The 22,118-nt window shown below is 40.8% G+C and overlaps 1 protein-coding gene across 1 annotated transcript in view; it reads right to left on the bottom strand.

Moving 5' to 3' along the window:
• The window catches only part of vwa8 (von Willebrand factor A domain containing 8), a 72,794-nt gene that overhangs the window by 40,109 nt on the left and 10,567 nt on the right, over window positions 1-22,118 (bottom strand). The window contains exons 5-13 of the mRNA XM_079665370.1: window positions 16,934-17,101; window positions 14,828-14,992; window positions 12,527-12,576; window positions 11,673-11,781; window positions 11,115-11,219; window positions 9,475-9,600; window positions 8,140-8,274; window positions 5,331-5,408; window positions 1,574-1,734 (exon numbers count right to left, since the gene is read on the bottom strand). Coding sequence (XP_079521496.1) covers window positions 1,574-1,734; window positions 5,331-5,408; window positions 8,140-8,274; window positions 9,475-9,600; window positions 11,115-11,219; window positions 11,673-11,781; window positions 12,527-12,576; window positions 14,828-14,992; window positions 16,934-17,101 — 1,097 coding nt within the window. The remainder of the gene's footprint in view (window positions 1-1,573; window positions 1,735-5,330; window positions 5,409-8,139; window positions 8,275-9,474; window positions 9,601-11,114; window positions 11,220-11,672; window positions 11,782-12,526; window positions 12,577-14,827; window positions 14,993-16,933; window positions 17,102-22,118) is intronic.

The following is a 22,118-nucleotide window of genomic DNA, read 5'->3' as shown; positions in this document are numbered from 1 at the left end:
ATGAAGAAGAGGGGACACATGTTGATGTAGAAGAGACATGAAGAAGAGGGGACACATGTTGATGTAGAAGAGACATGAAGAAGAGGAGACACATGTTGATGTAGAAGAGACATGAGGAAGAGGGGACACATGTTGATGTAGAAGAGACATGAAGAAGAGGGGACACATGTTGATGTAGAAGAGACATGAAGAAGAGGGGACACATGTTGATGTAGAAGAGACATGAGGAAGAGGGGACACATGTTGATGTATAAGAGACATGAAGAAGAGGGGACACATGTTGATGTAGAAGAGACATGAAGAAGAGGGGACACATGTTGATGTAGAAGAGACATGAGGAAGAGGGGACACATGTTGATGTATAAGAGACATGAAGAAGAGGGGACACATGTTGATGTATAAGAGACATGAAGAAGAGGGGACACATGTTGATGTAGAAGAGACATGAAGAAGAGGGGACACATGTTGATGTAGAAGAGACATGAAGAAGAGGGGACACATGTTGATGTAGAAGAGACATGAAGAAGAGGGGACACATGTTGATGTAGAAGAGACATGAAGAAGAGAGGACACATGTTGATGTAGAAGATACATGAAGAAGAGGGGACACATGTTGATGTAGAAGAGACATGAGGAAGAGGGGACACATGTTGATGTAGAAGAGACATGAAGAAGAGGGGACACATGTTGATGTAGAAGAGACATGAGGAAGAGGGGACACATGTTGATGTATAAGAGACATGAGGAAGAGGGGACACATGTTGATGTATAAGAGACATGAAGAAGAGGGGACACATGTTGATGTAGAAGAGACATGAGGAAGAGGGGACACATGTTGATGTATAAGAGACATGAAGAAGAGGGGACACATGTTGATGTAGAAGAGACATGAAGAAGAGGAGACACATGTTGATGTAGAAGAGACATGAGGAAGAGGGGACACATGTTGATGTAGAAGAGACATGAAGAAGAGGGGACACATGTTGATGTAGAAGAGACATGAAGAAGAGGGGACACATGTTGATGTAGAAGAGACATGAGGAAGAGGGGACACATGTTGATGTATAAGAGACATGAAGAAGAGGGGACACATGTTGATGTAGAAGAGACATGAAGAAGAGGGGACACATGTTGATGTAGAAGAGACATGAGGAAGAGGGGACACATGTTGATGTATAAGAGACATGAAGAAGAGGGGACACATGTTGATGTATAAGAGACATGAAGAAGAGGGGACACATGTTGATGTAGAAGAGACATGAAGAAGAGGGGACACATGTTGATGTAGAAGAGACATGAAGAAGAGGGGACACATGTTGATGTAGAAGAGACATGAAGAAGAGGGGACACATGTTGATGTAGAAGAGACATGAGGAAGAGGGGACACATGTTGATGTATAAGAGACATGAAGAAGAGGGGACACATGTTGATGTAGAAGAGACATGAAGAAGAGGGGACACATGTTGATGTAGAAGAGACATGAAGAAGAGGATTTTGATAGGTCCCCTTTAAATCCTTCTTTAGCAGTGAGTAAATAAAGGAAACTGTATATGTTGAAGCTAACTAAAGTACCTGGAGAGCACAGCGAGGGTCCCCAGGTTGACCCGGTGGATCCCGTCCAGCAGCAGCAGCTTCCCCTCCATGGCGGCGGTCACCAGAGGGGAGGGTCTCCACGCTGTGTCTCCGTTAGGGAGCGTGCAGCGCTGCTGGAGGAGGTCTCTGGCCGTCATGTCCTGCAAGAAGAGGGGGGGAATTCAATTCAAGGCTACAGTGTAGATATGGCAAGGAAAGACTTCAACAGTTCAACATATAGGACATCAAATAGTGCAAGAGAATGTTTTATAGTAGTGAGTAGTGAATGAAATGGACACCAAGGAACAGAGAGAGTTAATGAAGTGGAAGCAACGTAAACATAAACGTAGGATCTGAAGTGTGGTTGGCAGAGGTCCACAGGTCTGACATTAGATTAATAACACTATAAATGTCTTTATCTGTCTTTCAAAAGAGCAAAAGTGGTACTTTGTGCAGTTTGTAAACAAGTTACTTTTCCAAAATGCATTTCATGTGGACATTTTCTTCCTATATCAGTGTTTATTATATCTTACTTATTTCAAACCAATGTTTTCGGACCATTTTACAAGTGTTAGTTTTTATTAATAAATGTCCGATCTTAAGTGTGGTTTGCATGACAGAGGTCCAAAGGTATGGGATGAGATCAATAATAAAACTACAAAAATGTCTGCATCTGTCCTTAAAAACTGCTTAAAGGTCCCATGTCATGCTTCTCCGGTTATCACCCGTCCCCTTGTGTGTTATGAAGCTCAACGCACACCCTGTAGGAGTAAAACTCTAACACAGAGAAGACCTGTCTATGCTGCCCCAGAACGCCTCGTTGGACATTTCTCTATTTCCATTGTTTGCTTCCTGGGTTCTGTGACGTGTGAACACCCAGATCAACAACAAATGACGTGATTGGCCCAAATGGACCAATCCCCAGAGCCCCTCACACACCAGGACCCCTTGGCTAACTAACAGGGAGTCCCATTGACTTGCATAGAGCTCCCTGGTTGGTAACAGAGGAGTTGGGATGGTGCAGAAATGCTCTCCGCAGACCCATTCTCACAGCGTTACAAACATTTGTCTTTCTCGATATCAAGCCACGCTTATTGTTGTTACTTCGGCTGTGAGTGTTTGTGTGCTCATGTCCATTATGCCTTATGATTTGAATTGTATTTTATAAACTGCTTTTCAATACAAATGGATTGAATCAAAAGGAAGTGTTCACAGTGAGACCGAGATGTTCTTGAATCAATAAGCTACTTCTCCCACACATGATCTGATATCCGAGCATTACAGATAACAGCTAATGACACATTATAGTTCAGGGGAAAACATCTGTGCCGGTCGTATTGATGATCCCGCTGCACAGACGGAGGCTTTGAGGAGAGTTGCACCATTTGTTCCAAGACATTGTGCTCTAAAGGGAGAGTTGGGAGGAAAAGCTCTCTGAAGCCACACTGAACAATGAGGTCACACAGGAAGCGATTAGGAGGAAGCCGTGTATCAGACCTCCCCTGACATTGAGAATATCTGAGTATCTTTAATGGAGTGAGTGGTCTCCTAATAACCCTCTGCCTCTTCCAGTAAACGGACCACATCACCACGGTCTTTCTGCCAACTTCAGAGGATCAGGGAACTATTCCAGTAAATGCCAAATACTGTACGCTTCATTTATGCAACTGGCAAGATATCCTAAATATCCCCTGAAAGGTCTTACCTGCTTTCTTTGATGCTGTATTACCAGGAGTTATACAAACATGAGAAATCCTGTATTTAATACGGTCCCATCAGCTCCGTTCAGTGGTCACTACGTTCAACTTCAATACACTTTAGAAAGGCTGGAAGGTTACTCGATAGTTCCTTCATATATTAACGTTATTTATCTCGTATATGTTCGCCTGAAGTCAATGAAAAAAACTTTTTGTGGCAGATTTGATCCGCAGATTTTCAGAGACAAGGAAAAATGTTTAGTTTTAGACCAAACAATCAAATAAATTGTGACGGCATCTGTTTTTTTTGGGATCTTTTAAACCTATGAGGGGAGAGAAGAGATTTCACTACTCCTTCAACAACTGGTTTACTAGAAGGTGAACGGTGCTGCTCTGATATCAATTCCATCATCAGAGATTATCATGATTTCTTTTTGAATGCCAAAGAGGGGAAAGGGCTTTGGTCATCTTTTTCTTTCCATTGAAGGACACACATATTTAGATCCATGCATGTCACTCTGTTTTCTAAAAATGGGATTTTCTGACCAGATGAGTTTCTAGTGAAGATTCCACAATTCCCCCACAGCAAAACTCACCCCTGACCTCAGCCGGCTAAACATATCTGCAGCATGATGCAGGAACACACACACACACACACACACACACACACACACACACACACACACACACACACACACACACACACACACACACACACACACACACACACACACACACACACACACACACACACACACACACACACACACACACACACACACACACACACACACACACACACACACACACACACACACACACACACACACACACACACACACACACACACACACACACCATCATATCATTGCACCTTATCTGGTTTTCTATTTATTTGAATATTATTATGTTTTCTGTAAAGCACTGTTTGGGCTGCTTTGTGCATGAAAGGTGCTACACGGATAAAGTGTATTATTATTAGTGTAATGCTGTTTTCTGTCTGATGGAGACTTCACACTGACTTCAACACGGTCCACATATTTTATACATTATTGGTGACGTTTGGTTTTAGTTCAAACGTTTGCAGTTAAAATATTCTGCTGCTTTTCAAAGCGTCTTAATAAACATTCATTCACTCATTTCAGGACATTGAGGCTATACATGTTACACCTTTTTTTTTTTTTACTTTTCTTTTAAATATTAAGCTTCTTCACTATTGTTCCTACTTTTCCAGTTTAACATTTCACTTTCAAGTTTCCAACAAAGTCATTGCAATGCATTTGAGCTGTAACCATTTGATTCAAATCATTTCACTTTTCTGCATTTCTCCGCTAAGTTCAGCAACACACTGACTTGGTCTCTGAAGCTAAAAGCAGCTACCATTCAGCTAATGACATATTCAGCTTGTTCTGCATATTCAGCAACAAACATTCACAGTTTACAGCATTCACACGCATCTTCTGCAGGAAATGCATTTTTTAGTTTTACTTGTGAAGCACTTTGTTGATTGTATTTCTGCTAAATAAACATTATTGTTTTTAAACCTGACATTTCTGCCACTGATATGGTCTCCTCACATGATAAACTTATAGGATAGAATAGTATTTTATTGATCCCAATTTCTCACACTGAAGCAAATTCCTGAATGTGTAAACGTACCTGCCAATCAATTATATATGTTCTGGAAAATCCTGGTAAATGGGAAGATACTTTTTTCTAAAGAACTGGTTTACATTGACTTATTAACTGTATCTTTGTGTCTCCTTGAGATGTGTGTGATTAAGTGTGTGTTATGTTCTTTTGTTTGTTCCTTTTGGGACTCTTCGTTGTTTGTGTTTTTGTTTTTATGATAACCTTAAATTCTGGCGCATGTTTTTATTGCATTCATGTTTCTGTGGTCTTATTTTTGACTTTCTTTTTTTACTTACTTTTATACTAAATAAACGTATTAAACCAGACATTTCTGCCACTGATATGGTCTTCCTCACACAACTCGTGCTCTGTAGTGTTTTGACAGATAGTAAACTGTTGAAATCTTTCCAAAGATCCTTTTTATTCACCTGGTAGAGCATGACGGGCTCGATGCTGTAACCCAGCATCTCTGCAAACTCTTTAGCGATCACAGACTTTCCACAGCCCTAAGAAACAAGAAAAACAGTGTTATAAAAATCAGATTTCATTTCGCTTTGAATGTAGAAATAGCTGTGGTACATCTAGACATCTTGTGTGGTCGGTCCATGTACCGTCATTTTCGGACTATAAGGCGCACCTGAGTATAAGTTGAAGCAGCTAAATTGAATGATGTGTACATATATAAGCCGCACTGGACTATAAGCCGCAGGTGTTCTAATGTTTCATTACCATATGTAAGGGTTCGTGCACAGAGGGGATTGTCGGGAAAGAGATGGCTGTTTGAGGAAGCTCCCATTTATTAACATTTCAACAAACAAGTTGCATATTTGCATAACGTATTCAAGTGTTAGCATTTAGTGCAATAGTAGCTACAGAACATGTGCTGTGTAAACTGTACTGTATCACATAGCGTTTCAGACACACACACTTTTCAACTTTCAAACTTAAACGGTGCGCTCCCAGCGCACGTACCGGCAGTGATCTACAGCAGTGGTTTTCAACCAGTGGTACGGGGACAAACTGTCTCGCTCTCGTAATGTCTGTCTGTCTTGCTCTCGTTCTGTCTCTCGTACCACTCTCGGTTCCACTTTTACTTTTGCGCGCTACCTGTCTCACTCTTTTCCGGCCTCCAGCTTTTCCTGCTGGAGCCCGCCGCTTAAAGGTGGGGGGCGCGGACCAGCCATAGTGCCCATAGAGTTAAAGGTGGTGGACTGTAACCTGTAAAATCCATAGGTTTAGGAGGTCCCCTAGTGGCCGCTAGCTGTAACAATCCATAGATTTAGGAGGTCCCCTAGTGGCCGTTAGCTGTACAAATCCATAGATTAGCCGCACCGTTATATAAGCCGGAGCGTTGAAAAATGGGAAAAAAGGCGCGGCTTATAGTCCGAGAATTACGGTAATTTTCTCCTGGGATTAGAATCTAAATATAAACGCAGACATGCAAACATATACATGTTACAATGATGGTTGGATGAAGATCCCAATGAAATTTTAGCATCGTTAAAAACACACGTTGCCATCAGAGAGATTATCACGAGTGTTAAGAGGAATTCTTGATGAGTTTCTAAGGAACTTTTACCCTCATAGAATTACAAATAAAAGGTCGGATTGGGTTTCCTTTATTCGCCAGACACGGCCAACTACTGATGAGCTGATCACCAGTTCTATCACCAAAAGAAAAAAGGTGCTTGGTCTAATTACCAAAATATTGTAATGTATTGTTTGACTGTTGGTACACCTGCAGGATTGTCCCTCACTCCGTCAATATGCCTCTGTCACGAAACATCCCTTCTGTTGTTGGATAAAGTTCATGAACATTGTTTAAGATGCACATCAGAGGACATTGAGAAGGGGAGGGCTTCAATGTTTGCTGTTCCCTTATTGCAAAGGTTTGCTACTCCCTGTAACCGCAAGTATATTTCAAAATAACAGTCACTTCCATATCTTTGAGAAGTGTACGTTAGTGCAAGACTTTCCATAGCGGCGTAAAAAGGGTCTGGTGCTGGATTTGATTGTCGGTGTTCAGAGGGATTCTTGATGAGTTTCTTAGGAACTTTTCCCTCATAGAATTACAGGAAATTGAAAGTGTAAAATGATGGAGGCAACAAATACAACAGATTAATGATCTGCAGTGTTACCTCCCCTGCTTGTTTAGTGTAGGTCTTCATAGGTATTATCATCATCATCATCATCAAAATACAACAGATTAATGATCTGCAGTGTTACCTCCCCTGCTTGTTTAGTGTAGGTCTTCATAGGTATCATCATCATCATCATCATCATCATCATCATCATCATCATGACCTACATTCTGAACAAACTCTTCGGTTAGAGCTGGCATGTTATGGTATTCATTTTATTTAATTTGTATGGTAATTCATTTGAATGTTTTATGTATTTTTATTGTCTTTTGTTGTATATATATTTTGTATTCCAAAAACTATCTTGTCTTCTTATTTTGCTTTAACTCCATTATTATGTTGTTGTTTGTTTTTAATCTGTGAAGCCCACTGGGACACTGGGTGTTTCTCAATGTCGAGGAAGGATGCTCCAGAGCCACTATTTCAAGCATACTACATCATCGAGTGCCGCCGAAGGACTGTTCCAATCTCCAGCATACTTGGAATTCTACCGAGCCCGGCGTACTTCGTTTGGAGAAATTTCAAGGCTGCACATATGTAGACTCCGCGGTCTTAAAATCCCCACAATGCTTTGCGCACGGACCAATTTCCAAATCTTTGGCGGAAATCAGGCTCCGTTTAAGGCGGGGTCTCTCATATGACGCACACCTGTTAGCCTGTTAGCCTGTTCCACCATTCTTCATTTTCAGAGGCTAGGAAGGATTCTTGCCTCGCTTCTGAAGCAAGTGACTCGGAAGACATGTGCTACCAAGGAAGCGTCCTCGACATTGAGAAACACCCACTGTGTTTTGTGGTATTGGGCTATATTTGATTATCATTACCCTACATATACAGATACCAGATTTCACATTCACCAGCTGTACTGTATGTCTTTATTAGGATCCCCATTAGCACTAGCATGAGCTTTGGGTATTCTTCCTGGGGTCCTCACACACACAAAACATACATACAACAAAATTAAATTAAAACAGCTCATAATTTCATGTAATTTACAATGCTGTGTGAAATGAAAACTAAAATGGAAATCCACTTTCCGCCATCCTAAGGCCAAACAAAAGGAAATACATGACCTTACTGTACATTGTGTGATATCTACCTTGGCTCCGATGAGACAGATGTCCTTCACCATGTGAGACTGCATCATGTCGGCCATCAGCTGAGAGTGGCTGGGCGTGCTGATGAAGGTGGAGCTGCTGTTGGGGGAACGCAGATCCTTCATGCCTGCTGGCACCTGGAGGTTAATGGAGACAAAGAAAACAGACATGACTAACAGCTCCCAGAAAGGTTCAGGGAAACATCTGGAGTTGGAGAGTTCTGCTGGAGAAACCTGACTTTATTACGCCGAACAAAGATCCAAATTAAGCGGATCAGATCGTGCAAACATGTTAAACATTTTTGTAAAGGAGTGGGACTTTTATTCTCAGAGATTCTACACCTGAAATCTGACTTGCCTTTGACCTTTTTGTACCTCCAAAATATACCTAAATGTCTCGATAAAAGCAATTCCTACCTTTTTAAGATTATTGTGGCGACAAGTTAAGAAATGATTACGAAATCCTGGCTCAAGAAGAACACACCTTCCATTGCTCTACTTATTCATTTAACTAACTCTGTCTACTCAGCGGAGGAAATCATTGTTCCTACTCCAAACGGAGATAAATATTGAATTTTGAATGGCTTGATTTGTGTCTATTCCTGACTTCTTCAAAGAAAAGAATAAAGAATAAATAAGAACTGACAGATATTACTGACGCACATGTTGAATTAAAAATGACAATCTATGAGATACACAGGAGCCAAAATAATCACTGCTGCTCACACAGCAAATGAAATGATGTAGTCGGTGATATCATTTGTTTGACTAGAGAATCAGCGCCACTATTTTTAGAAGTCTGGAAAATCTCTGTTCTCCCTGAGCCGTGAAGTGAGTCGTTCACCGTGTGTGTGTGTGTGTGTGTGTGTGTGTGTGTGTGTGTGTGTGTGTGTGTGTGTGTGTGTGTGTGTGTGTGTGTGTGTGTGTGTGTGTGTGTGTGTGTGTGTGTGTGTGTGTGTGTGTGTGTGTGTGTGTGTGTGTGTGTGTGTGTCATGGTATCTGTGAAATGTATTACTCACTCACTGTTTAGTCAAAAGGTTCATAATTAGTCGTCACACTCCCGGGGAAAGTCAGATTGTTTTATCTGATTAAATAAACTTTACTAAATGTATTTTTGCATTTAAAGTTAATATCTTCATCTTATTGTATTACGTATAACCCTATAAGCTTAATTAAATATGATTGAAATAAAATCGTCAATTAAAATAATGAGATGAATTTAATTAAATAAGTTAATTTTTGTTTTTTATTTTATTAAATGATCGTTCTTTAATAAATATCTGCATGATAGATCAGGGTTTTATCTTCATGCAGTATATGTAATCATTATACAGGTACCTGAAAGGTGACGTCTTTGTCTGCAACACTTAATGCCACATCTGCATGACCCTCAGCATCCTTTGTTCTGGAAACACTCAGGATGGAGCTGGGAGCCGGCTGTCGAGCATCAAGAATCTCAAACCTCTGAGAAAGAGACACAGAAAACATCTTAGACTAAATAAATACTGGATCTGAACTATTTCACAGACAGAGGTGCAAGTAGTGGAGTACAAATACTTCGTTACTGCACTTAAGTACATGTTTCTGGTTTCAGTACTTTACTCCACTACTTATTTTTCTGATGACTTTTTACTTTGACTTCTTACATGTTGAACACTAATACCTGTACTTTCTACTTCTCACATGTTGAACACAAATACCTGTACTTTCTACTTCTTACATGTTGAACACAAATGCCTGTACTTTCTACTTCTTACATTTTGAACTCAAATACCTGTACTTTCTACTTCTTACATGTTGAACACAAATACCTGTACTTTCTACTTCTTACATGTTGAACACAAATACCTGTACTTTCTACTTCTTACATGTTGAACACAAATACCTGTACTTTCTACTTCTCACATGTTGAACTCAAATACCTGTACTTTCTACTTCTTACATGTTGAACACAAATACCTGTACTTTCTACTTCTTACATGTTGAACACAAATACCTGTACTTTCTACTTCTTACATGTTGAACACAGATACCTGTACTTTCTACTTCTTACATGTTGAACACAAATACCTGTACTTTCTACTTCTTACATGTTGAACACAAATACCTGTACTTTCTACTTCTTACATGTTGAACACAGATACCTGTACTTTCTACTTCTTACATGTTGAACACAAATACCTGTACTTTCTACTTCTTACATGTTGAACACAAATACCTGTACTTTCTACTTCTCACATGTTGAACTCAAATACCTGTACTTTCTACTTCTTACACTTTGAACACAAATACCTGTACTTTCTACTTCTTACATGTTGAACTCAAATACCTGTACTTTCTACTTCTCACATGTTGAACACAAATACCTGTACTTTCTACTTCTCACATGTTGAACACAAATACCTGTACTTTCTACTTCTCACATGTTGAACACAAATACCTGTACTTTCTACTTCTTACATGTTGAACTCAAATACCTGTACTTTCTACTTCTTACATGTTGAACTCAAATACCTGTACTTTCTACTTCTCTCATTTTCCAAACAGGCTGGTTCCTTTAGTCTGAATGTGTGTTTGGTGGCGTGATCATTATTATTTAGAGTCATTGCGTGCCTATTGATTTGAACACGATCCGTGTATCCATCATTTCCTGGTCTTCTCTAAAGAAGAGGGACCAATGAAAACGTTGTCATGTTGCCGTTGGTCACCATGGAAACATTCATTAGCTAACAATGACATTATTGTTCTATTAATATAAAGGGAGGTCAGGTACTCTTTAAAACAGCTGCTAGTTATGGGTACTTTTTACTGAAGTACATTTCAAAGCCTCTTTACTTTGACTTGAGTAAAGAAGTTTAGTCAGTACTTCTACTTTCACCAGAGTATTTTTAAACACGAGTATCTGTACTTCTACTTGAGGAAAGGAAGTGTGTACTTTAAGATCTCTGCATACAGACGATAGACATCTTTTAACTTACGCTGAGTACGCCCTCCACAGCGTTGCGCCCTTCCTTTCCCAGGATGCTTTTGTACGGGTAGAGTCTCTGCACCAGCTGCTGGGAGGATAGCATGGGGAACGCATTCTGCACAAATACAGAAGAAAAAATACACGCATTGGACACTTCATGGAACAACAGGGCTCTTATTTTTCTTTTAATGGGCTTTTGGCATTTATTTTCCATTCGGAAAATAAAGAAAGTTCAAGCGATTATTTGTCCTTAAGAAACACAAAAATCTAACTCAAAAGCAGCCACAAGGCAACAGGTACTGAATGTGATTTGGGATAGAAGTCCATTGTCCAGGCAAGAATTAAACATACAGACAATTGCTTTCAAATCTCTTCCTCTGGTTAAAAAACGATGTGCATGGTGAATAATCCCACCTTCAATACAGACCCCAATCCCTGAAGATGCCTTCCAGATAAAAGTATAAACTACTCAAATAAGTAAATTAAATAATGATCAAATAACCATATACTGTAAACAGCAAGAAAATAAATGATTAGCTATTAAATATTACAAGTGAAGTATTCTCACCAGCACATGGAGGGCAGGAAGCAGGTTGTCCACAGGGAAGTCAGGAAGGCCGAGGCTGGATGATTCCTGGGAGCAAAGCGTGGTCGCTAGAGAGAGCAGCTGAGACACCCTGACACACACAATACCACACATAATCAAACACTACGGAGCATTAGGGTATGAAAGAATACTAACAAGTCATATTAGGCATTCAAAAAGATCGAAGCTTCAGTCAGTGTCTCTTTAAAGCTCTCCTATTGTACTATTTGTAGGCATCTATTAAAGGTCTCAGATATATAAAAAAGTGTTTGGCTCAAAATACCAAACAGATCAATAATGCGTCATATCCCTCTATTTCAGCCCTGTTACTAAAAGTGCTGATTCTGGGTCTGCAGCTTTAAATTAAAAAAAGGGACGAGCGCTCATGCAGGATAATTCTACCCAGATACTCCAAATCCTGTTCTAAACCACATCAAGGATTCTCTCTGAAACAGTATGGAGCTCAAAGGCTTTCTCTCTCAGGTTTACCACAAGATGAGTTCCTTTTTACTTCCTGCTTCTTCACACACATGCTCTCCAGTACAGGTTAGCTCTGAGTGTTAGCCATGCTAATGTAAACACCGACCATATTACGTCCTAAACACGTCTCATTGTTTCTGACAGCAACGTTTCTGATAGGGCCGTGGGTCTAATATTACGTCATATCGGACGCAAATCTGGATCAGCTCCCGTTTTTAGAGATTTGGGTACGGAGGAAACGAGAGAAGGTTTTATTTTCTGACGCTGCGTGAGTTCCCTGACTCACCGGGGACACACAGTTATGTATGAAAGACATCACAAAGAGCATTTTGCATGATAGGAGACCTTTAATGTACCTCTCTGCAGCTACGTTTGGTCCGACTGTGTACAGCAGCTCCAACTGGTCCTAAAAAAGAAAAGAAAAGGATGTCGGGATGAGAGAAGCTGCAGGGCGACTCACTTAGACCTACTTAGAAGCCACTTAGGTGAAAGGGTTTAGGGGCACAAGTTTAAACTCAAAGATTTATCGAAACACTGCGGGGTGAATTCCAAAAAGGATTGCACGGCTTCTTCGCTCACTGAGCCTGCACACGAGACAAAATAAGAGACATTTTCAAAGCATCCACAAAAGACAAGAGCAACCCTGACTGCCTTTCCAAAATAAATGTCAGACCCAGTTCTTCTCCTGAGGGGGCGGCTTGAGGCAGCCCTTCCCCAGGTGGTACGCCCATCCTGACCTCCTAGGTACAAGGAGACGGCGGCAGAGTGAAGTCCTCGCAGAGCAATTCTGGGCAAGCTTTATAAAGCACTACCTCCCTACCCTTCAAGCTCGGCAAAGTGGAGAGGGGAGAAACCAAATGTACCCCGGGCATCTTGGCCCGTAGGAAAGGTTCAGAAACTTCAGATGGTAGAGTCAGAGCGGCTGAGGTACTAATTAAAGGGACATTATATGTACGTCCTGTCAGCCGGTTGGTCTCCCTCACAGAGATGACCCTGAAGGAACATCCAATCCAATCCACTTTATTTATAGAGCACATATTCAAAACAGACGGTTTTATCGAAGTGCTTCACAGCAGACATAACATTATAATAAAATATGATATTACAAGAATAGATCAAAGGCATAACAATCGATAAAACATAGCTTAAACTGAGTCGAAAGCGAGGGAAAAGAGGTGGGTCTTCAGGCGGGACTTAAACGTTTGAAGGGTGGGCGACAATTTGACATGGGGGGATTGGATTGAACATAAGGATTTTCCTTTGGATCAAATATGTCTCACATATCTGAAGGGCGGCTGTGGAAAACCCCTCTCCCACTCCAACCCCCCTCTACCCTCCTCCTGCCACCCTGCAGGGGCGGAGCTAGCTAATCAATAGGCCCGGCTGGCCTCATGCAAATCCTAAGCACCAATTGTTCGTCTGAGTAAATGATCAGTAAATGTTCCTTTCCTTTGTTTTTTTCACAGCAGCTCGAGTAGTTTATCTCCCTATTTTCTGTACTGTTTAGATTGCATTTACCGTAATGTTCGGACTATAAAGGCGCACCTGAATATAAGCCGCAGCAGCTAAATTGAATGATGTGTACATATAGAAGCCGCACTGGACTATAAGCCGCAGGTGTTTTAATGTTTCATTACCATATGTAAGGGTTGGTGCACAGAGGGGATTGTCGGGAAAGAGATGGCTGTTTGAGGAAGCTCCCATTTATTAACATTTCAACAAACAAGTTGCATATTTGCATAACGTATTCAAGTGTTAGCATTTAGTGCAATAGTAGCTACAGAACATGTGCTGTGTAAACTGTACTGTATCACATAGCGTTTCAGACACACACACTTTTCAACTTTCAAACTTAAACGGTGCGCTCCCAGCGCACGTACCGGCAGTGATCTACAGCAGTGGTTTTCAACCAGTGGTACGGGGACAAACTGTCTCGCTCTCGTAATGTCTGTCTGTCTTGCTCTCGTTCTGTCTCTCGTACCACTCTCGGTTCCACTTTTACTTTTGCGCGCTACCTGTCTCACTCTTTTCCGGCCTCCAGCTTTTCCTGCTGGAGCCCGCCGCTTAAAGGTGGGGGGCGCGGACCGGCCATAGAGCCCATAGAGTTAAAGGTGGGGGGCGCGGACCGGCCATAGAGCCCATAGAGTTAAAGGTGGTGAACTGTACCCTGTAAAACCCATAGATTTAGGAGGTCCCCTAGTGGCCGTTAGCTGTACAAATCCATAGGTTAGCCGCACCGTTATATAAGCCGCAGGGTCGAAAAATGGGAAAAAAGGCGCGGCTTATAGTCCGACAATTATGGTAGTTATTTATACATTACATATAATTATGTAAAAAGAGAACTGCTTTGCTGGATTACAAGAACAAGAATCAACAAGTTACAATGAAAGGAATGATCTGGAACTCCTGCCTCCATGTGCTCGTCTTTGAATCCATTGAGTTGACTGTCTATCCCTGAACCACCCTCAATACTCTTCAATTGGTGCATGGATTATTTCATGATAGTTGACTCTACTTTTAAACAGGATAATGAACTGGGTACAGGTAACCCAGGTAACAGGTAAGATGACCCTAGTCCTTTACCCTCATTGTTGACATATTCTTTTGGTGGTGTGAAATGTTTTTGTGTAAGATAATCTCTTTGTTCCCAGACTGACCTTAAACGGGAGGTAGTACACGTCTCTGGCCTGGAAGCGGGATCGGAGGGGAGGGTCCAGAGGGTTTCCTTTGTATTTCGGGACAGGAAGTCCGAGAGCGATGACTCGAAAGTCCTCACTCACACGGACGATCTTCCAGGCGTCCATCTCCTCTTTGGTGTGCTCCTGCAATGCATCATGGGACAAAGCACGGACATTTTACTCAACTCACTGGGACTGGACTGAACCTATGCTCAACTAAGTACATGTTTACATCCAACTGCACCTTATATTCTACCTCACACCGCTTGACCACATATTTCATTATCAACTGCTTGATAAATACTTGTGCTATAATTTACGACTTGTTTAAATTCTTCACTGCCTAAACCGTATTGCTCTTATATTTGTATGGTAATGTTTTGTAGGCGTACTGTTCAATGTATCATACGTCCAATTTATAGTCACTTTATATATTAAAAGTGTTTAGCTTGTATTGTCAATGATACTTATACGGTCTGTTTTGTGTGATTGCTCCATCGGGAGTGATTGGAATTTTGCTGTACTCCGTGTCGTTACAAAAAAGAAATCCTGCCATTTCATAAGTGTCATCTTGATTCACGTTTTAGCAAAAAGTTGCATTTAAACTAGGGCTGCTCAATTAATCGTATTTTAATCGCAATTAGGATTTTGGCTTGCAACGATTATGAAAACAACATAATCGAAATAAAACAAATTATTTATTTTTTTAATTGAAAATTCATTTTTTGGGGGTTTTTCAGTTGAATTACAATTAAAGTTTATGGAAATCAACTGTTAAAAACATACTGTTCACATTTGTTTTTGGAGTAAATGGATAATCGTGATATCAATTATTGACCCAAATAATCAAGATTTTAATTTTTGCCATAATGGAGCAGCCCTAATTTAAACTGCTTTTTGTTTAACAAGTGCAGACTCTCAATGTCACAGTATTAGAGCTGTGCCGTTTGGAATAAATAACTAATTGCAAAATACTTTTGATTGATATCGATACTGGGGTATGACTAGAGGAATTATAATCTTTTAAACAATGTTCCAATCATCGAAAAAAATAGTTCAATGATTTTGGTGTGAGTATTTTCAAGGTGATCTGAACCAAACAAGTCTTTTTTATTTTGTCTGTAGAATACTCTTTGTAGGCTGGGACTCCACCAAACTTTAAAAAAGCATAATTTCACACATTTTACTCTACTCACAAAATCCTGCCATTTGATAAGTGTCATCTAAAATGCAATTGTTATGCAAAAAGCAAAAGTGCAGACTCTCAATGTCACAGCAGTAGAGCTGTACAATTTGGAAAAATAACTCATTGGAAATACTTTTGATTTTACAATTGGTATATAATTAGAGGAAATTATAATCCTTTAAACAGTGTTGAAATGAAAAGTATTTTTTAGGTGATCTGAACCAAACATGCATGTTTTATGTTGTCTGTAGTTTAATGTTTGTAAGCTGGGACTTCTCTGCAGCTCAGCAAAACTTAAATAAGATAATTTCACGTGTTTTACCAAATGTTGAATTCACTGTGCTTTGGATAGTGCATTTGTCCATATTGCAATTAAAATGTGGATTGCCTTACTGCATGCTTTCCTCTAAACACAAGAGAAGCATTGGAGGAGGAGTGTGAGAACTCAGATAGACATAAATAGATTTGAGAAATGATTTAGTCACCTAAGCAGAAGTGTGTTCAGACTTTACAATACAATATTCAAAATACTTTAAAAAATGGAAAAGAGAATTAACGATTAAAAGTAAAAATGAAAAAATATAAACAAAATAATATAAAATATTCTGGATAATTAAAATACAAAGTCAAAAATCCTACAGGTCTTTTATAAGAACGGAGAAACTCAAACTGTGGAGCATGGAGTTCTCTGCCGGCCAGAGGTGAGCGGTTGAAAAGTCAGATTGTCACTATCTCACTGTCACCAAGAGAAGTCTTTGTGACAGCGGACGTGGCTTCAGAACAACAGCAATAACATGAAAGACAATGACTTCCATAAACACAGGTCGTTGGATAGCTCCCAGGTTCAGAGGCGTGTGCAGCAATTATTACTACAGCCCAAAAAGCTGTGTGTGTCTGACCTGCAGCAGCTTGTCGTAGCGCTCCGACGACATGAGGAAGCGTCCGTCCTCCAGCTGCATCTCCCTGTTCTCCAGCAGGTTGTTGAGCACCGGCAGGACGTTCCTCTCTGCCTTCTCCAGACCCTCCAGAACCAGAACCCGGCCCAGAACGGCTGCCCGCACAGCACACTGGGGAGGAGCACAAAGGGAAGTTGTGTTAGAGTTTATAAAAGCATGTTTGTATACACTTTTGCTGTTAAATGCTGCCAACATGTATTTCAAATCATCAGGTCTTTTCTTAGACAACTGGGTAACTAATTATGTGGCTGAATAATTCCCTCTGGTTCATTTCCGTGGCTAAAGCACCTGGTTATTGGTACACTTTACAAACACAACAGAGAAAGGACAAAGTCAGTAAACTCAATGTGCCGATTAGCTTTGATCTGTGATGATGTATGTGTGTTTGTGTCTGTTGCGTGTTAAAGGTCCCATGTCATGCTTCTCCGGTTATCACCCGTCTCCTTTTTCTGCATGTAACGGTCTGCAGAGTCAAATCCCTCAAAGTACACCCTGTAGTGAGTCAAACTCTAACACAGAGAAGACCTGTCTTTGCTGCCCCAGAACGCCTCGCTGGACATTTCTCTTTCTCTTCCTGGGTACAGTGACGTGCCCATACCCAAATGGACCAATCCGTGGAGCCGTTACGTTACGTCCACGGAGCAATTACGTTAAGTCCGTGGATTGGTCAAAATGGACCAATCCACGGACTTCCTCACACACACTCAATCTTTTCTCAGCGAGCACACACACAAACTCCCAGCCAGGCTGCGGGTGTCGGGCTGGGTTTCGCTGTGTCTCGCTGTGTCTCGTTGTGTCTCGTTGTCTCGCCGACCGCCACTGGGCTCACAGGGAGCGGGGGGGGCAGGAGCTCTAACAAGCCGTTTAGGACAGAGAGTGAATACACATACTATACAGAGATGCTGTTTGAGAAACCAATGTGAGTTTGGAACATTGAACAATGTGAATCTATCCTAGAAGATCAACAATGGAATCATGATCAGTAGAAATGGCCGTGACATGGGACCTTTAATAGGTTTGTATTCATGTGCTTTGAAGAGGCCATATTTCACTTGTTGGGGTGCTCCCTTTCTTGTAGTGTGTTATATAGATGTTGGTGCATGTTAATGGTCTGCAAGGGCTAACATCCTTGTGTTGCCTCCATGTGCACTGCACACTGGGGACAAACACAACAGAGAAAGGAAGTAGTCAGTAAACTCAATGGGCCTATTAGCTTTGATCTGTGATGATGTATGTGTTCGTGTGTCTGTTGCGTGTTAATGGGTTTGTATTCATGTGCTTTAAAGAGGCCCTATGTCACTTTGTGGGGTGTTCCCTTTCCTGTAGTGTGTCATATAGGTTTTGGTGCATGTTAATGGTCTGTGTTCGCTCCACCACATGGTATGGCTTGATCTCTCCCATTCACATGATGGACTCAAGTGCTCGTGTTAATTAATGTGCATTGTCCTTTTTTAAATACAGACATACAGATACTTAGATATAATCATTAGAGATACAGGGGATGGATTTCAAGGCTAAATGCTAACGATTGCAATCAGTTTAACCTCAGTTCAAATCTGCGACTCCTTTGTGCAGCGCGACCTCTGACCCTGTGTAAATGTGAAGTGCTAAAAGCATTTAAACAAAGGGCAATCAGCTCTTACGGCTCCAAAGACTAAATGATTCGCCTTTCCTCAGGATGTCCTCGGTTTACTGTGTGCGGAACATCCTCCAAAACCGATCCTCAAAACACCGTCAGCTGTTTTAGGAAAGCCTATTTTCTGTGTGTGTGTGTGTGTGTGTGTGTGTGTGTGTGTGTGTGTGTGTGTGTGTGTGTGTGTGTGTGTGTGTGTGTGTGTGTGTGTGTGTGTGTGTGTGTGTGAGCACATTTCTGCAGATATCAAAAAGCAGTTCTGACGTCAAGAGGCAGGAAACCTTCGCTGTCTGGGTGCACCGCAGAGCAAGTGGCCATATAATTAGGTTAACATGTAAATACGTGGCAGCCCGTAAAGCTATAGTGAGGACCAGATGCTCTATATTTAACTCTTGATCCATTTTCGGCACCAACGCTATAATCAGATAATTGTTAAAAATGTAAGTGACGCAGGACGGCTGCAGAGAGACGGGAGGCACAGACGGACCTTGTTCTCTGAGAAAACATCCAGACCAGACACACAGGAGCTCTGAGGCAACATTTAGAGACTGATATAAAAAGCAGCATAAATAGATTTAGATAAAATATGGATTATGGATTTATTGTCAAAGCATTTAATTTATTCATTTCTATCAGGATGTTCAGAGCATTCCATGGGATATAACAACGAGTGTATCTGAGGTGAATTACCGACCCCACCTTTAAACTGTCATCCCATTATTATATGTGTGCAAATCTAAATGCTTCTAGTCTGCACCCAATGCAACTCTTTAGAAACTGGTTTAATCTTAATTTACGTGCACACACAAATCATCCATTTTTTTTTTAATACCAGGCATTTGTTTTCCAGGTATGTTTTGAGCGTTCTCAGATCGGCCTGGCATGCCAAGTAGAGAGGCTGTGAAGGCATGTCAATGTTTACACAGAATAATAAGGTTTGAGTGTGTGAAGGAGACTTGGGCTGTGTGAGAGTTTCTAAAAAGGATGTTTCTATATACTTGTGCTGTTGTTAAATGCTGCCCACATGTACTTCAGATCATCAGGTCTTTTCTTAGACAACAAGGTAACTTAAATAATTCCCTTTGGTTCATTTGTGTGGCTCGAAACACCTGGTTCACATTTTACATCAAAATGTCCCTTTTTTGTGAGTTAATTCCCCGTTCACCGTGACGGTTACACTCTATGTTCCCACTTCTCTCCAGGTTGAGCATAACTATTACAAACTACTGTTGTAAGATTGCAATTTCTTCTTAATTCCACTTGCGGGATTTGAGCTCGGTTGCCACAGCTTTGCACTGACAGACCTTTCCCTTAAATAGGATTGTGTGGTGAGAAGAGATGCCAGCAGATTGTGGGAGGACTGCTCTTCACAAATGCAAAACATAAAATATCTTTGGATCCACTGACAGATCATGAAAGAAAAAATAAGTGTTAGACTTTTACTTAGCTTTCCGAGAAAAGTCATTATGGTTGTTGCATATGAGCAACTTAATACCTAAAAACTGCATCCAGTCTTTTATCTTTACACACCTTCACCTAAAAGAATAGGCTAAATCAGGGGTGTCAAACTCAAGGCCCGGGGGCCAAATCCGGCCCGCGACTTCATTTCATGTGGCCCCGCAAGAGCTTGCAAAGATTATAATACGTTTATTATATGGTTACATGCTACTTTACAGAAGCAGGTTGCCCATAAACTACATGTCCCACAATGCATCTCATTTTGTGAAATGCGCACTGAAGAGACTTGCAATTATTTGCCCTAGACTTCCGCTTTCAGACGTAGTTAATTACGAAGTTATTACCCTATCCAATAATAATCCAATTCAGAGGCAATAATGTAATTATAATACATTAATTTATAGATTAATATATGTATATATATGTATATTCATATAGTTACAACCAGCCCTTTGAGTGCAACCATAATGCTAATGTGGCCCGCGATGAAATTGAGTTTGACCCCCCTGGGCTAAATATTCAACCTTCATTTCTACTACTGCTTCTCCAGAGAACATTTAACAACACATTTGGTTTTTATACTTCTTAAAATCAACTTTATTTTCCAACTTCTGTCTTTTAAATACATTTCTATCCTGGCTCCAAAATGGTGGAATGAGCTCCCCATTGAAATCAGGACAGCAGAAAGCTTACACATCTTCTTCAGACTGAAAACTCATCTCTTTGGACTCCACTTCGAGAGATAGAATTATTAACAAAGCACTTATATACTAATAAAGGGCTGGCTTATCTAAAGCCAGTTGAGTAGCACTTGAAATGTTTGGCTCTATGAAACCTGATGTACTTATATGATTCTGTTTTATTCAAGTTTGTATTTTGTTGGTCGAATGCACTTATTGTAATTCGCTTTGGATAAAAGTGTGAGCTAAATGCAATGTAATGTAATTATTCTTGTTTTCCATTTCATGTTCAGAGAGTGTGAGTGTGAGTGTGAGTGTGAGTGTGAGTGTGAGTGTGTGTGTGAGTGTGTGTGTGTGTGTGTGTGTGTGTGTGTGTGTGTGTGTGTGTGTGTGTGTGTGTGTGTGTGTGTGTGTGTGTGTGTGTGTGTGTGTGAGTGAGTGAGTGTGTGTGTGTGTGTGTGTGTGTGTGTGTGTGTGTGAGTGAGTGAGTGAGTGAGTGAGTGAGTGAGTGAGTGTGTGTGTGTTTCTGTAGAGCCCTTTGAACGCCTTTAATGCACACAATATCTTGTTTTTTACTATGACTGCACATATTTTATTCTAATTCTATTTCAATGTAAATACTGCTATATTTTTTTATGTTATTATAGCTTCCTTAAAATAGTTTTCTCTCATGTATGCACCATGACATCAAGTCAAATTCCTCGTACGTGTCAACCTACCTGTTTCTCGTTCTCGTTCTGATTCTTTGTGTGTAAACTGAGCTTTATAAATAAACTAAAGTGCAGTTTCTCACCGTAATGGAGTCTCTTATTGGCCGAGTGGCTTTGAGGTGAGCTGCCTTACGTAAGAGCGCCTGCTAACTGGAGAGTGGTGACTGTAGATTTTAAAAATACAACAAGCATGTGACTCAGTCCTTCATATAAACTTGGACTGACGGAGGACGGGGAAAAAAGAGAAAGAGAAAGAGGGAGCGAGGGGGAAGTAACGAGAGCGTGAGGGCAGTGGAGAGAGAGAGAGAGAGAGAGAGAGAGAACTGACAAGATAAGTCTGAATTTAGGACTACAAATCAGCACAGGGCCCGCAGGAATACTCGTTCTAGTTAACACACACCGCAACACACACACAGAAACACACACACAGAGACAGAACACACACACAGAAACACACACACAGAGACAGAACACACACCTCCCACAACACAAGCTATTCTCAAAGAGGAATGCTCGATAATTTTCCACCCACATGTCACAGAAAAAGAGCACCAGATACCGTACTGTATGTGCATGTTCTCGCCAATTAAAGGCACATACTGCACAGAAACACACTATACAAAATCAGGCACAGGTACTACACAAAA

This window comes from Notothenia rossii (genome assembly GCF_949606895.1).
Source record: "Notothenia rossii genome assembly, chromosome: 2".
Lineage (NCBI taxonomy): Eukaryota > Metazoa > Chordata > Actinopteri > Perciformes > Nototheniidae > Notothenia > Notothenia rossii.
Note: the sequence above shows the minus strand (reverse complement) of the source record. Positions and strands in the feature narration are given on the sequence as shown.